The sequence below is a fragment of the Aspergillus tubingensis genome (genome assembly GCF_013340325.1).
Source record: "Aspergillus tubingensis WU-2223L DNA, scaffold_14, whole genome shotgun sequence".
Taxonomy (NCBI): domain Eukaryota; kingdom Fungi; phylum Ascomycota; class Eurotiomycetes; order Eurotiales; family Aspergillaceae; genus Aspergillus; species Aspergillus tubingensis.
The window spans coordinates 137,685-153,821 of NW_023336288.1; the positions used below are offsets into that span (position 1 = coordinate 137,685).

Consider the following 16,137-nt stretch of genomic DNA (forward strand, 5'->3'; position numbering starts at 1 on the left):
GCGCCCTTTCCCCACTGTCAACCATCTAAGCATAGGTGGGCCAGACAGTCACGGTCGAAGTGCTGGTAGCCACCACCATGTCGGTGGTAGTGGTCCAGGCAGTCGAGGTCACCCACACGGTGGTGGTAGAGGCACCCGAGTCGGCAGCGGCAGTGGTAGCCACGGCTACCTTGGCGGTCGCGGACTCGATCGCGCCGCTGCTGCTGTCATCCTCGTCCTCATCATCCTCGTCGTCGCAGTCGTACTCGTCGTCATCGTCGTCACCCTCGTTGTCGTCAGCGCCGGTGCTGCTCTCCGACTCGCTGGAGGAACCAGCGGAGGAAGAAGAAGAGGAAGAGCCGGTGGTGGACGAGATGGTGCCGGAGGTGGGGACGGCGGTGGCGGTGACAGCGTCAGGGGTGGTGACGGCCTCGGTCTCAGTCTCGGTGGCGGCAGCAGCCTCGGAAGTGGTCGAGACGTAGGCGGCCTGGGTGGAAGCAGCAACGGAGACGGAGGCAGAGGCAGAGGCAGAGGTGGCGCTGGTGCCCTGGGCAATGATGCGGGCGACGGCAGCCTCGGCGGCGATCTGGATGATGGCCTGGGAGTTACCGGTGGGAAGGTCAGGGTGGATACTGCCATCGACGATGTACTATAGAAGATAATATGTTAGAAGAGATGGTCTCTGAGATAATAAAGGGGGAGGGAGGACGTACCAAGTTCTCAGTGCCGTAAACCTTGGTGTTGAGGTCAACAACGGAGGTGCCGTTGGCCTCACGGCCATCATCGACACCCATCTTGGCAGTACCGACGTAGTGGTCACCAGCGGTCAGCTGGTTCAGGATGCTCGCCGCGGTCGCGGTACCCTCGATGGAGAAGCCAGCGGTCGAGTTCTTCATGTCGGCGATCAGGCCGTTGAGGAAGCGGGTCAGGGCTTCCTTGTCGGCGGCGGTGTTCAGGTAAGGAGAGGTCTCAATGGTGGTGGAGCCGGTCGAGTCAATACCGAGGACACCGGTGGAGGTGGCACCGTGGGTGAGATACAGCTTCATGGTGATGACACCATCCTTAGTGGTACTGCAGGAGGCCTGGTAGAAGCGGGTGACGCCGTCAGTACCGACGTTGGAGGTCCAGAACTGCAGACGGTGGCCACCCTGGGTCATGACACCGGAGCCCTCGGAGTAGAGCTTGCGGATGGGGGCAGTGGCACCGGAGACGGCACTCTCAGTGTCGAAGTGCGTGAAGTTGCTGTTGGTGTTGACGGTGACAGTGAACATGGGGTGGTCACGGAGGTTGTCGCCGACGGGCAGGTCGATCCATTCACCGGAGGGAGGCAGGGTGATACCAGTGCTGCCGCTCTGAACGGTCTTGATCTGCTCAGAGGGACCAATACCGGAGTTGAACAGGATGCGGGGAGTGGACATGGAACCAGCAGCAAGAACAACCTTACCACCGGCGCGGACGTTGATGATTTCGATGCCGCCAGAGGAGTTCTCGACTTCAACACCGGTGATGCGACCACCACGACGGACGACGCGGCGGACCTTGGTGTTCAGGCTCATGTGGAAGTTGTCGGCGTCCTGGACCAGGGGCAGGTAAGAACGGACAGGACCAGCACGGATACCGTTGCCGACATCCCAGGAGGGGTAGCTGTAGACCATGTGCTTCTCGTTGGGCTGCTCCTGGGAGTCGACGGACTTCCAGCCGAGACCCTTCAGGAAGGAGGAGAGAACGGTGTACATGCCCTGGTCGTAACGCTTGCCATCAGCCGAAGGGAGTGTGCTACCGGGGTTGCGGGCGTAGAAGCGCTCGGCAGCAGCCTTGACGTCCTTCCACTTCCAGCCGGTGGGCCACTTGTCGTCGAAATCGGCCTCCTGGGGGTAGATGAAAGACATGGCGTTGACGATGGTACCACCACCCAGAACACAGCCAGCCATGCCGGCAGTGTCATCGCAGAGGTACTGGCTAATGTAGTCGGAGCCCTGAATGTAGGTGCCCAGAGCCGGCAGGTCGTACGCGGTGAGGGAGGAGTTCCACGACAAGGAGTCGGTAGCACCCAGCTCGACGGTCGGGGCCACACCACGCTCGATAAGCAAGACGCTCTTCTTAGTCTCGGCCAGGCGCTCAGCAGCAACCAGACCAGCAGCACCACCACCGACAACAATGTAATCGTAGGTCGTGTTCGAGACCGTGGCGGCAACGCTGGCAGAGGGAGAGGCGGAGGCAGAGGCAGACGCGCTGGAGGAAGCGGAAGCCGAAGTAGCAGTGGACTGGGTCGCGACAGCCTTGGAGGCCCAGGTGGAGTACTTGGACGACCTGGCTTCGGCCAGCTGCACCTCGAAACCACCATAGCCGGCAGCGTGGTAGGGCATCTTGGACGAGGCGGAGGAGGGAGTCGTGGGGTTCGAGGCACTGAGAGCCCAGCCGAAGTAGTAGCTAGTGGAGTTGGCGTCGAAAGTGGTGGGCTGACCGATGATGCAGCCCTTGCACAGGAAGGTGTAGGTCAGGTAGGTGCTGTTGACGGAGGTGCCATCGGGGATCTCCTCAATGGAAGCATCACCGCTGTAGACGGACGGGGAAACGTAAGACGTGGCCTCACGCAGAGTTCCAACGGCCGAATCACCATCGGGCCAGGCGGCAATCAGGAGGACGTTGGTCATGGAGCCCGACATACTGACACCACCCCAACCCTTGGAGCTGGACAGAGGGACGGCCATCTGACCGATGAAGTCGGTGCCGGTGGTCTCCTCGGGCAGGGCGATACCGAAACAGAAGCCGGTGTCATCGGTATCACACCATCTCTGGAACTCGATGCCAGAGGCCGAATCGGTGTAGGCGGAGGTGTTGTAGGCGTTGGCCGAGACGCCCAAGGCGTAACTCAAGGCGGCCACGCCGCTGAGGAGAACGGAACGCATCTTTTCCTGGATTTACCCGAAATGCAGAAAAGCGCAAAAGTTGAAAAGATAGGCCACGAAGGAAGAAGATAAATTTTGAAAAAGGAGTGTCGAAAAATTGGGTATGTCAAGCTGGCCCAGCAGCAACCCAAGGTAGAAAGAATGGCGGCAAAAAGAAGTTGCCCAAAAAAGAATGAAAACTCTTGAACAAGAGTAAAGTGAAGATGGGGAAAAGAACAGAGAAGAGGAATCCATAATGGCAGCGGCGAGAGCCATTGATATATAGGGATCATGGACAGGGTGCGTGGGGATGGTCCGACGGCCATGACATGGAGAGCGGAGCCATTAAACGGTGGTGATATGATAATCATATTGAAGGGGGAGGGCGGAGGGCAAGGCTAATGCATTGAAAAAATTGAGTGGGTGGACACTGGCTGGGCAGACGCCCACTCTTCAGACGCCCAAAGGAGGCATGGATGAGGGCATTCTCGGCCATCGGCCTCCATTCTGACGGGGGGATGGCGGCTGTCAGTGGCTCGAAGCAAGATAAGCAATTTCCGGCGGGACTGCTAGAGCGCTTCTAGCTGTGAGGTTTATCTTCCTCAGTGGGACGTGCCAAGCCTCACTAAACGGCACGAGTTTCACACAACGGCCGCCGTGGTTTGAGCATGATGGCGCCCAGGAGCTCGTTCCTAGCCAAGCCCATTTAAACAAAACACTCCTCCTCCGTGAAGTTCGCGCGCTGGTGGATTGCTCACTAAACCCGTACTCCTCATTGGCTTCACCCTCCCATAGTCGGGGGGACTATTGGCCTCGACACATCCATCGTCTCTCTCCGTGAACGGGGTCCCACCGGAATTGACCGAGTGCCACCAGGATTGTCTCGGTCTCTCTTCTCTCTATCGTCGGGGAGAGACTGGAAGGGCTGCCAAGGTGCAGGACAATGTCCGGGAACCCACCCATCGAGGAGGGAGACTGGCTATGGATCTCGAGATGAGCCAAGGGGTTCTTGGGCCAAGTTCAGGGACCCGGGATGACTTACTGGTCAGAAACCTCAATGGGTCAGCTAGCCGGACTGATCGTTGCATGATGAGGGGTAGATAGATAGATAGTGTAGATGGAGTAGATAGATTGAGAGAGGGAGTTTGCCAGGAGCACGACTGCTGCGACGGAGGGATGGAGACAGCCGCCCGGCCAGATCCTCCGGCGGCCAAACCTGAGACGGACAAAGTGTCAGGCCAGCGGCGCTGCAATCTATTTTCCCTGTAAAACTCCGGTCCGCCCCCCAAATGTGGGCCCATCTGGCCAGCCTACAGGAATAGGTGATTGATTTTTTCTGCTGCACTCTCCAGACAGTCACCATGTGGGAAAGTAGGAAAGAGTAAAAAAAAAAAGCAGGGATGCTACCTGGGTTCCGTTCATTACTAGATACTCTACACATCGACTGGCACCGGCTAAGGATGGTCCAACCCAACTGTACACATGTCAGAATGCTGCTTCGCGCCGAGACCCACTCGGCACTACTTAAACCCCCTTCCGGCAGCAAACAAAATTAGAAAGAGAAGTAAAAAAGAGAAAAGAGACACAACGCAAAGAACCAACGCATGAAAAATACGAAAGATCATTCACCCAGCTCATTCCTTACAGCAGGACGAGTCCGGCACCGAAGACGGTGGACAGCACCGTCACCAGTCCCACCATCACAGGGGCCATGGCGAGGCCGGGAATCTGCAGTCCAGCAGCAGCGCCCGTGGAGCTCGTCGAGGTGCCGCTCGAGCCCGAGCTGGAGCTCGAGGAGCTAACCGAGCCCGATCCGGGGGTCGCGGTGCTGGTGGACGCAGTACCGGCGTTCATGCTACCAGAGCCGGAGAATCCGGCGCCCTTACCAGCGCCCTGAGTCATGTACTTCTTCGCAGGTTCGGGGATGGCGGGCAGGGAGTCTCCATCAACATCCCAGTTGGGGGAGTCCTTGGCAGGGCAGGGGTTGGCACCACCGGTCTTGTTGTAGCCGCCGTCACCCTCGGGGTTGCTAGTCTTGGAGTAGGCCGACTTCAACGCATCGTAGTCGGACAGGGTCTTCACGTTGTTGCCGTCGATCTCCACCAGACCGTAGTTGCTGGATTCCTGGGAGTACTCGTAGACCAAACCACCAGAGTAGACGCCGGTCATCTTGGTGTCGTACAGAGCGCTGACCTCCTCGAACTCACGCTTGTTGGTGTTGCAGCCATACTCGGACAGGAACAGAGGCAGGCCGTATCCGGTGAAGTTCTTCACCTTCTGGTCCCAGCCGGAGGTGGTGAAAGAGGAGGGGTCGCACCAGGAGTAGTCGTTGAAGGCGAAGAAGTCACTGCGCTCGTCGTCGGTACCGCAGTTCATGTACTCAGCCATCTGAAGACGGTTGGTATCAATGTCGGCCTGCATCAACGGTCCTCATTAGTATCTATTCCAACTGAAATTGGTAGTGGAGTTGATGTGTGGACTTACAGCAGAGTATCCGACAGGGATCTCACGGTAGTTGCGGCTGCGGATGTACTGGCGCAGATCACGCGTGACAGCCTTGACATAGGGAGCAGCCTTGGAGGAGGGGCCATCGTTGATGACCTCGTTACCCGAGAAGAACGCCAGGGTGTTCTTGTAGTTGGCGAACTTGTCGACCGTGGCGAAGATGTACTGCAGGTACACATCGTTGTACGACGGGGCGGGATCAGCACGGTTGAGGGAGTACTTGGGGGTGTTGACATCCAGCACCAGGTAGATGCCAGCATCCGCCAGAGCGTTCATGCACTCGTCGTGGTCCTTGGAGTTGTCGACCGAGTAGACACGGATGGTGTTCAGGCCGAGCTCCTTGAACTTCTCGATGTCACGCTTGCAGCCATCGGCATCGGCAATGGGGTCAGCGAGTTTGGAGGAACCACCGGGCTGGTAGTCGACACCACGGATGTAGAATCGGTCGTCGCCCTTGAAGAAGGCATTGCCCTTGACGGTGATGGCCGTCACATCATCACGGGCCTTGATGGTCGACGAAGGCGCAGCGAGAGCGGTGGAAGCACCAAGAGCGAGGGCAGTCGCGACAGCGGTGCCCTTCATTGTGAGAGATGGTGATGTGGGTGAGAAGATACAAGGCAGATGGTATTAAGACGAAGAATGAGTGTCAGGGCGGCCTGTCAGTGAGAATTGACTGAGAAGGTATGATAATGAAATATGCAGGCGGCGCCGGATATAGGATGGTTCTAGAGAACAGCGAGCGAAGAAGAAGCGAGAGACTAAAAAGAGGTCTGAACGAGTGACTGAAGAGGAATTTGAAGAATGCCGGAAGAAAAGCGGCGACGAGGTTGAACGACCGAAAGGGTGAAGGAGGAAAGAGCAAAAACAGCCAGCGAATATGGAAGCGGAAGGGAGGGGGGGAGGAGGGAGTGGGTGGCACACGCCTTAAAGCAGGCAGAGGCAGGCCGACCATCCCTTCTGCATTGCATTATTGACATCCACTGGGGTAATTTACTCGCGCCTTTGTGAATCCGTCAGGGTCTTGCCAAGCAAACAAACATTACGCCTGCAAGCAGCCACGGCATGTGTGGGAAATTGTTGGTTCCGCTCAAACTAGATGCTACGGACCAATGAGGAAAGCATCCAAGCGATTCTTTCCTTTTTTTCAATGGGCAGATCCAACACTCCCCAAACGGCAGGTCAGCGGAAGTCCCAGGGGAGATTGTATTGTGGCCATCCCGATCGTCAGATCGCCTGTGGGCGAAAAAGGGTCTCACACTGGGCCAAGGCGCCGATGAAAGGCTGCCGTGGCCACTTTGCAGGGACTGGCCCCGTCCGATGCCCTGGCCGGAACAAATGAGAATGCAAGCCAAGAGAGGCGCACAAAGAAAGCTGCTCGTCTGCTCGTCTTTTCGACCGTGTGGGTGGGGCCCCCAGCCTGCCAAGAGTTCCCGGTGGGGCCAGTCCCTGAAAAGTCCCTGGATGGTCCCTGGCAAGTCCCTTGGGACCCTCATGGCCCGTACCAGCTCGGTTGCTCGTTACAAGGGTTGACATTCCATCGCTCACAACGGGCCATTCACATCTTTAACACAGGCAAGAGATAGTCAGAAATGATGTTGACATTCTAGTCAGATCCCTGAGTAGCCAGCCATCTGATTACCCAACCTCAAGGGCTGGGTATAAATTCTCTCCTGCCGCCACACGCTAGTAGCAAAAGCAAGGCACCTTCCAGCGGAAAAGGAGTCTCGTCCTTTTCTGGGGTCCAAACCCAGGCTTCCCGCTCCCTGCCGTGCCTGGAAGATCGGTCCCATCAAGGTTTCCCAGAAAGATTATATTTACAAACCAACTGTTTCGGTTCGACTGCACTGAACGTGGCTCCTGCTTTGTCTCGCCACTGCAGAGGGACCTGGTGTGGCTTTCTTACCTCAGAGCCATACTACTTGACTACGGTTGGTAGAGAGCCAAGATGAACACTCCTTGGGGCGGTCATGGCAAGATGGTATTATGGTAGGCCATGACTCTATGCCAGGAACTATTGCCTCTGGGCGACTGGGCATTTCTCAGATGCTGTGGTTGGGTTGAACTTCAGCGACCATACGGCAGTGCCGCCTTCTCACCTTCCTTCTACTGAGACACTCATGCCAGCGCCAACACCAATTGCATCTACGTACTTTATATGCAAGCGCTTTCCACCCTCCAAAGATCTTGTCGGATTCTATAATTAGTTGAGGTGGTGGCATGGCTTCGATAGATTGGTCGCATGGACTTTGTGCGACCGACACGGGTTCCCTTACTTGGACTGAAGGAAAGCCCTCACGGATTCACTTGGATGCTATGTCTCTGGCAATTGCCATCCACTCCTATTATCGCGACAGAATTTGAGAACCAAATGTTGCTTCGGGATATCTCGAGCTTCAATCCTCGCACATAGGACGCTGCCACAGGTATATAGACACAGTCTGGCTTCAGTGCCGGCATTATCACAAAGGCAATCAAAGAACATGGCGCGCCTACTATCTATTCGACAGTCCATGTCTCACCAAAAATAGGAAGCTGACGTCAACGCACGGATTCGGGGGCCCCGCCGGAGCCGATTAGCGCCGCCCATTGTGTGCTGCTGACCTTCCTAAACCAGGTGTGTCTTTACTCCAACGGTAAACCAAATCAAGAGGCATGTTTCAGCATCTGGCACATTACCGCTTTGGAACCCAAAACCGTTAGCCATGTGATATGGCGCGAGTCCACTCCCACAAGACCTACTACTAGTACTGTAGCCAACGAGCCATACTGTCTGTAAATATCTGGGTGCCTGCAAACAACTGAGACTTGACTGGTCCAGTCCGACCGAGCCGAGATTCTTGGCATTCGCACAGAGTGTGTTTGGGTGTCTAAGGCATACACTTCAACCCGCGGTCTCACCTCATTTCACTGCGAGTTGCCTAAAGGGAAACACCTTTTTGAAATCCAGAGGGTCTTAATATCTTCTCCTTGGTTGCTACATCTTGCTAAATACCTATCAGACCCGTCGGTATAGTGTCGTGTGCCAATCGGTCGCCAAGAAATCCATCGGACTCCACGTCTAGCCCTCTGCAACCGAGACGAAGAGTCTAGATTTCACCACAGCTCCACCCACCAGAAATGACGGGACTCGCCAAATTTAGGCAGCAACTCGCAGCTTCTATTCTTCCGAGCATGTGCTGGTCTCATTGACTGGCCAGGACTGAAATGACATGTTTTGTGCTATTGTAGAGGCGAATTTGAACCGATCCCATTTTATGTATCCTTCACTCAACTACGTTATGCCCGACTGAGTTATGATTCATTAGCATACCATCCTTGTTTCTTGAAATTATCGACACAAGATAGTAGAATATATCATTAGCATCTCCTTCGACCGAAGTTATACATTATAGTTGATATTATGAATGCCGAAAAGTAAATAGTAATCCTAGTCATTCGTTCTGGAACCGTGGCAGCATCTAATAATATTTCACATCGTGAGCTCTACTTCCCCTGGTCATACATCTGTAGTGTACCAGTTCAGAAGAGTATTTACTAGTACTCGTAGTGGTTACTACATCTCACCTTAGCCTTGTCATTGCAACCTTCTACTCTGGGACTTGTAGTACTGCTCTGTTGTGAAGACTATTACTATTCATCCATTAAATACCCGATATATATATATATACTATGCTATAAATGGTTCCGAGAGAAGTCCCAACCTACAAGTAGCATTCAATTGATGAGTTACTAGTATAACCATTCACGAAGAAATTTGGGAATCTTTCCTGGGTGGTAACTCCTATTACTCTTGGTACTCAGAATTTATAAATTCCTAAACAACAATCCTGGCGAAATCAGTGCTAAGCTGCATCATCGCTCGTTGCACTTACTGAACATCTCTCGCAACCCACTCATTCTTCAGCTACGAGTCACCCAAGCTAAGATCCTCAATATCACTCATTACATAAGGTCTGACACTGTCATGTCTCCATTTCCTGCCTGTTCAATAGTAAAAGACACCGCGGGTGTGGCCGCTTTACCGTCCCACAACCAGAAAGTACTTAGGGTTCCGCCTCGGCTGTTTTTCCTGCTTGCATTTAGCAAAGGTAAGTGAATCATCTCCATTGATCAACTTTCCTTCTCTTTTCTCGTGCGGGTTGATAAGCGTCTACAACAATGATAAATAACTAACAGTTTTCTATAATAGCGAAATCCCAATCGCCCTTGAGAATACCGAACACGGTCGGTCTGCTCCAAGTCCCGGACTTCGCAGACATTATGCTCGTCTATGTACTTCCTAGAAGTATATGAGTTCTCCATGATCAGCGCGATGAACAGCATCACTGATCGCTCTACACAAACTGTGGATGGATACAAGAATGAGGTGGTCACGAAATGGCAGGAAATGCGGAATCGACAGTCTGAAACCATTTTAACACTCGTCGGTCTGTTGTGAATTTTACTTGCTTTACGGATGGAGCCTAACGGACATTGCCCTTAGCGAGGTGGGGGGGAGAGTCAATATTGACAATGTTGTAGCATCCTACACTGATGCTGAAGTCTCACCAAAACATATCGAACCGAGTCCATGACGAGAGGCCATTCACGGCATTCAGCACCTCCACACTCCCTGCACGATCACCCTCGAAGACACGCTCAACAAGCAGATCTATATACCATGGTGAATGTTGAGGATATCGGAGTGGCTTCAGAGAATTGCCTCCATGCCAACGACGTTTGGAAGCTCGACAACCTACTCAAAGACTGTATCGCTGCTGTTATTGTCTTTGCCTATGAGGTCTCTGATATCATCACCCCAAATTACAGGCTGATGCTACCACTTCATCCCCCGAGCCTTGAGAAACTATGGTAATCAACATGATAGTGGGGAGCATGGCATCTTCCACACAATGGAGAGCTGGCTGGTGAGCAGGAGGGGGCGAGGGAGCACAGCCAGGAGCTGGTCAAATAGCATACTTGGAACGAGGTGATGAACTTCGCGATCATGTCTGCTCCCGAGTTCCCGAGACTCTAATTCGACGGTCGGAAATACTTTCTGTATACCCACAGCACTCAAAGCTGCTTTTGTGGACATTGAAAACGGCTCGGAGCTAGAACTGGCATCGAGAAACATGAGAAGAGCAAAGTCCAGTACATTCCTATACAAGGTAAAGTCTCGACCAGGTCCTGAGAGCAACTATCACAACCGCCAATGTTGACATTAAGGGGACCACGCCGTTGTCTTTAGCCCCCAGAGGAACGCAGCGTGACCGTGATGATAATGTTGGGGACCTCAATCTTCCTGCTATTGACGGCTTGTGTATATCGGTAATCGATGTCGCAGTCCATCACACCTACGGACAAGATCTCTCCGCGCATTTGATATTTGCTGATGGGGCTGTTCATCAGTTCGATGAGACCGAGATCCTCTGACCAGGTTCAACTGATAAAGGCTACTATGGAGGTCCAAATGTGCAGATGTTGAAAAATGCGATATTAGGGAGAGAACCGTCCAGCATTAGGGGGGTAGCAGCCTTGTTACCCCGACCAGTTCGGTTCCTGGTCATCCACTTGAGTGCCATATGATTGGAAACCCGTGCCTTGTGCTAATCACTTAGTCCGCATTAGATGGAGTTGGTCCCGATCTAGCGGCTTGGTGGCTTGGGCCGGATGAACGGCTTGCATGAGCTGGGATGCCCTGTCGGGAAAATCCGTCGCAAAGCAGCGCTTACAGCCTGAACGAACCATTGAGAGTAACCCACGTCATGTTCCCCCTCTTATATCGGACTAACATCGTATTAAGAGGTCTCTACCCGAGCCTACAGAGTCCTTATGACCTGTTCTATCTGCTTACGGGGATATCGTAGCAACGTACCTGGGGGACTTTCTGCACACTAGGACACCGAGAGACAATGCTGATTCACAAACATGCATCTCAGGGTCCAGATATTATATTAATGTTACATCGCTTCAAGGAGTCTCACGTTAAGGGGCCGTTCATCCCTACAAGGCCCTACTAGCGTAGTCCGGGGGAGGCTTTTAGAGAGATTATAGGCAAATTAAACCGTTATTAGGTACTTCCAATCATCCAAGCGAGTATATTTGGTCTCTCAAATATCACTACTACTTAATTCAAGCAACCCAATATCTTCTGCGACCTGTCAAATGTTTCCCAACCCACGACACTATATCCAACACGCCCCAAATGCTTCTCCCAAGGCGACTCTTACGACCATGTTCCCTCATCATTCTAAACACACACACATGCCACCTACTACTCATATTCATCTTCCTCTACGGCCTCGCAATAAACCTAGCCCGTCTAACATGCTGGCGTGACCCGACATCCGCCTTCTTCGCCGAAGACCAAGCATATAAACCCGCCTACTCCACCCTCCGCACAGAACAAGCCAACGAACTCATCCAACAAGCCAACAGCAACACCCTCCCCCAGCAATTCCGGACCAAAGCCTCCGCCCATCCCACAACGTGCATCGGAATTGCCTCAGTAGCTCGAAACGGTGCACGCTACCTCCAGGGCGCAGTCGGCTCCATTCTCGAGGGCCTTACCGCGACAGAGAGAGAAGACATGTACCTTATCATCTTCATCGCGCATTCTGATCCAGCGGAGCATCCAGCATATATGGAGCCGTGGCTGCATGCTCTCGCTGATAAAGTGCTTGTGTATGATCCGGCTGTGGTGGATATAGAACATATTCGCAGTTTGGAGACGCCAGAAGCGAAGAAGTTCGCTCGTGAGAAGGGTCTGTTTGATTATACATATCTTCTTAAAGCGTGTGGAGCACTTAATACGTCGTATACAGTGATGCTGGAGGATGATGTTGTTGCCTTGGATGGGTGGTATCATCGGACTAAGCAGGCTTTGGATGTCGCTGAGCGGAAGGCGGAGGAGGAAGGGGGAGGTCAGCAGTGTAAGATATGCTTTCGCCTTTGGATGCCAGATATTCCATTAGAGATAGGCTAATAGAGATATCGTCACAGGGCTATATCTCCGACTCTTCTACACCGAGATATTCCTCGGATGGAACTCAGAAGAATGGCCCATCTACCTCTTCTTCTCCCTCCTCGCCGTGTCTGTCATCGTGGCCACAACCACAGCAACCCGATACTGTTGCCCTTCTACAGCCAGATACCTCTCGAACGAGATCATAACCCTCCTCTCCCTCGTGGTCACCCCCCTCCTAATCACCCTCTTCTTCGCCGCCGGACGGCACACAATGCTCCCAATCCCCGAGGGCGTGCACGCGATGCCTAAATTCGGCTGCTGCTCTCAGGGATTCGTCTTTCCACAGGCCCGCATCGGAGACCTGGTATCCTGGTACGAGAGGAATAAAGTCGGGTATGTGGATATGCTCACGGAGAGTTACGCCGACCAGAACGGGGAGGTTCGCTGGGCGTTGACGCCTAGTGTATTGCAGCATGTTGGGAGTAGGAGCTCGAAGACGAATGCGCTGGGAAAGCATAGGGAACGGTTGACGATGGCTGAAAGGATTTGGAATTTTGGGTTTGAGGAGAATGATCCGGGGGAGTTGAGGCTGGAGCATAGGCTGCGGGATGAGGGTGGGGGGTAGGGTTGGGGTTGTGTGGTGGATGTACTTAGTTTTATAGCTATTTTGTATAATGTAAGTTTTGTAGTTGTATAGTTACAATTGATTGTTATTGATTATGTACATCAGAAGCTGGTAATTTATTATTTTGAAGAACTGGCATATGTTCGTTAGGTCGGTAGTAGATGGTCATAGCCTACAATCCTATTTGAACCAAAACGTTCTGAGTTAATAATTGACTATATAACAACTGCAGTCAAGAAAACATTGTCTACGACTTTCAATGAAGTATACAGTGAAGCAATAATTATAGAGTACATAAATTTAGATTTCAGACAAAGATACTTCGTCTGGTCTTGGACCTTCCCAACACACCTGTTTGTAATGCACAAACCCAATGACATCTTTCTAATGATCAGCCTTGAAGCCCATCGAGGCCCACTCAGCATTGACCTTAGCCTGAAGGGCCTCGGGGTATGAGTTCTTGAAATCAGCAGCCTGCCAGTTAGGTCCAGTTGTGTACTCAGTAGGCATCAAAGCGTCAGAGACAACCTTGCCACCCTGAACAGGAGAACCGTTTCCATGGCCCATGTACGGAATGAGAGGGAATCCGCGGACATCATCGTAGAAGTATTCATCAAGACTGGGCCGGCAACGGGTGCAGAAAGCCCAGATCACATCCTTCCAGTTATACACATCGATATCCTCACCCACAAGGAGTAGGCGATGGATGGTGTAGCCGGCCTTGTGGTTGAAAATCAAGTCACCGAACTTACGACAAAGTTCCTCAGAGGTGGTCTTCATTTGTCGGAGCTTGGCACCGTCGATTTGAAGAACGACCCACGTCACTTGGGATTCGAAGGGGGACATGGCTTCCTTGACTGGAAGACCGGCATCCTTGCAGAGTTGGTGGATTTCAGCAGCGGCGAGGGGTCCGATCATGGTATGCTATACGGAGAGACAGTCCGTGTTAGTATATGGGGCTATCGAGAGGATTCTTAGAATTAGTTGGGCTCACAGTCTCGTCGGTAAGGCGACCGCAGTTTGAAACGGGGAGAATAGCACCATTGCGGTAGGTGATCTTGTTCACCTTGTAAAGAGGGCAAGGGTGAGAATCACCGGGGAAGACGTAACTATCAAGGGGCATGCAGGGTTAGTATCTATTGAGTGGTGTAGATTGGAAGCTGTGTATATCATACCCATGCATCTCGCCAAATGGACCCTCAGGACCAGTCTCCGTAATAGACATAGTGCCCTCAAGAACGATCTCAGCATTAGCTGGAACGTACAGGTCATTCGTCTCACACTTGACCACGTCAATCGCGTGGCCAGTCATAGCGCCAATATACCCAGCCTCAGTACAGCCGTCAGGCAGTGGCATGCTAGAGGCCATGATAGCAGCAGGGGGAACACCGAAGCACAGAGCCCAGGGCACGTCCTTGCCAATGGCCTTCCACTTCTGCTGCATCTGCCAGACATGCTGGGGTGGGATAACCAAGCCAGCCAGATGGTCCTTGTCGTAAACCATAGCACGAGCGATTGACCAATTGGTCCAGTCCTTCTCTGGCGAGGAGATAACGTGCATACCATAAGTCTGGATGTACTTTCCGCCATCAGCCTGGTGCAGAAGAGGGACCGGGAGCTTCGTGAGATCGAACTCTCCCTCATTCAGCACATTCTCCTTGCACGCTCCAGTCTTGACAACATTGGGGGGAATCGGTGGGGCATTCTTTGCCGAGAGCATCTTATCCAAGATCTCTTTCATGCCGGAAGATGGGGGGAGGGCCAGATGACGAGCAAGTCGGCCGTACTTGTCTTTGCCTGATCGGAGAGAGTTGGGAGCACCGAGGATACGCCAGAGGCCATTGTGTGCTCCCTTGAGGTTATTAAAGAGGGGAGCCTTGTCATCAGTTTCGCAGACTTTGCGGATGATGGCACCGCATTCGAGGTCCGGATCGATCTCCCGGTCGATTTCCACGAGGTCGTTGTCTTGCTTGAGGGCTTCGACGTACGAACGGAAGTTCATATGAGGTAGCTCCTGAATAGGGGTCTCGTGTACGTGGTGAATACCGTGGTGAACACCGTGTTGGGAAACCATCTTGAGAATATGGTAGGAATAATTTGGAGTAAAAGAATATTGAGTACTTGAGATATGAGATTGTCAGTGGATAAAGCTTGATGGAAGTAGAAGCCAAAAGCAATCTGGGGAAGGATGAGAGCAGGTGTTTTATATACACATTCTGGGAACATTGAGATGTCCATCTTGATGTGATGAAGTCACTGTCTAGACTCAGTTCGGTGACAATCTGGCTGAGCTTCTTGCTCGTTGCTTCGCCCGGAAGCTCGGAGACTCGGAGACTCGGACCGCATACTTTGCCATTGACGTTTCGGCTAACTATCGTATTTTATATGCTTTTACTAGCAGTACTATCTTCCCCCAGTGGAGATCTCAACAATGGATTAGTCCCTATTGAGTGGGATCGTCGGAGGACGTATTGGAACGGTTCCTATGGTCATGAGATCATCTTGAATCTCGAACCAACTCGCCTCTCGATGCTGCTTTACCTCTGCTTCCTGTCCACAAAATGCCGCAAGCATATTGATCGTGACTGTCGAACACGGAAATGATAGTCGTCAATAGTAGAGTGGAAACTCTGCAGACTGCTCGATAGCGGAAGGAAGGTCTATAACTTTTGAAAGTTGATATCAGAATCCGAACGTTCCAAAGATCATTTGTTCTGGATGGAATTGTCAGATATGAACAGCAGGAATGTCAATGGGCTTAAAGTAATTGATTATTACTTCTCCTTTTTGTGTTCACCATGCCCTATTCGTAAGCCATATACTTATCATTATTCCACAGGATGTTAGATCTCTGACATCTGAACAAAGATGGTGGACTACTAGTTTTCTCCGTATGTTTAGTGTGCTTTCTATATAGCAGAACACACTAACAAAGTTACCGGTGAAAGCAAGTTGTATTCTTACAAAGTATGTGAGCTTTTAGCAAGTGATCAAGCTAGTTGCTGTAGGTAACCAAACATCAATTCTTTCGAATCTCTGCATATCTATCACATGCAATCTCTTATGTATGATCTATTAAGTATTGTTACAAAGAATCTAGTCTAGTCCTAGAAACATCATCCGGTTCCCTTTCCAATATAACTATTCGACACGAGAACTCTTCAGGTTCATTGTTCAGACTCTTTATCTCT

General features: G+C 52.2%; 5 protein-coding genes across 5 annotated transcripts; 2 read left to right on the plus strand and 3 right to left on the minus strand.

Annotated features, from left to right (window-relative positions):
- Nucleotides 1-25: 25 nt before the first annotated feature.
- AtWU_10819 (putative cellobiose dehydrogenase) lies at nt 26-2,888 on the minus strand (the record flags this gene model as incomplete). The annotated part of the gene is made up of 2 exons (XM_035505922.1): nt 26-628; nt 693-2,888. 2 exons carry the CDS (start codon nt 2,886-2,888, stop codon nt 26-28), a joined length of 2,799 nt encoding a protein of 932 aa, XP_035361815.1.
- A 1,620-nt stretch (nt 2,889-4,508) lies between these two features.
- Nucleotides 4,509-5,954, minus strand: gel1 (1,3-beta-glucanosyltransferase gel1; the record flags this gene model as incomplete). The annotated part of the gene is made up of 2 exons (XM_035505923.1): nt 4,509-5,282; nt 5,352-5,954. The coding sequence occupies 2 exons, from the start codon at nt 5,952-5,954 to the stop codon at nt 4,509-4,511; spliced, it is 1,377 nt and encodes a 458-aa protein (XP_035361816.1).
- Nucleotides 5,955-10,032: 4,078 nt separating this feature from the next.
- AtWU_10821 (uncharacterized protein) lies at nt 10,033-10,787 on the plus strand (the record flags this gene model as incomplete). Its single annotated transcript, XM_035505924.1, has 2 exons — nt 10,033-10,223; nt 10,529-10,787. 2 exons carry the CDS (start codon nt 10,033-10,035, stop codon nt 10,785-10,787), a joined length of 450 nt encoding a protein of 149 aa, XP_035361817.1.
- A 772-nt stretch (nt 10,788-11,559) lies between these two features.
- Nucleotides 11,560-12,946, plus strand: AtWU_10822 (uncharacterized protein; the record flags this gene model as incomplete). Its single annotated transcript, XM_035505925.1, has 3 exons — nt 11,560-12,118; nt 12,179-12,286; nt 12,357-12,946. The coding sequence occupies 3 exons, from the start codon at nt 11,560-11,562 to the stop codon at nt 12,944-12,946; spliced, it is 1,257 nt and encodes a 418-aa protein (XP_035361818.1).
- A 384-nt stretch (nt 12,947-13,330) lies between these two features.
- On the minus strand, nt 13,331-15,020 carry AtWU_10823 (UbiD family decarboxylase; the record flags this gene model as incomplete). The annotated part of the gene is made up of 3 exons (XM_035505926.1): nt 13,331-13,870; nt 13,941-14,055; nt 14,122-15,020. 3 exons carry the CDS (start codon nt 15,018-15,020, stop codon nt 13,331-13,333), a joined length of 1,554 nt encoding a protein of 517 aa, XP_035361819.1.
- Nucleotides 15,021-16,137: the final 1,117 nt, after the last annotated feature.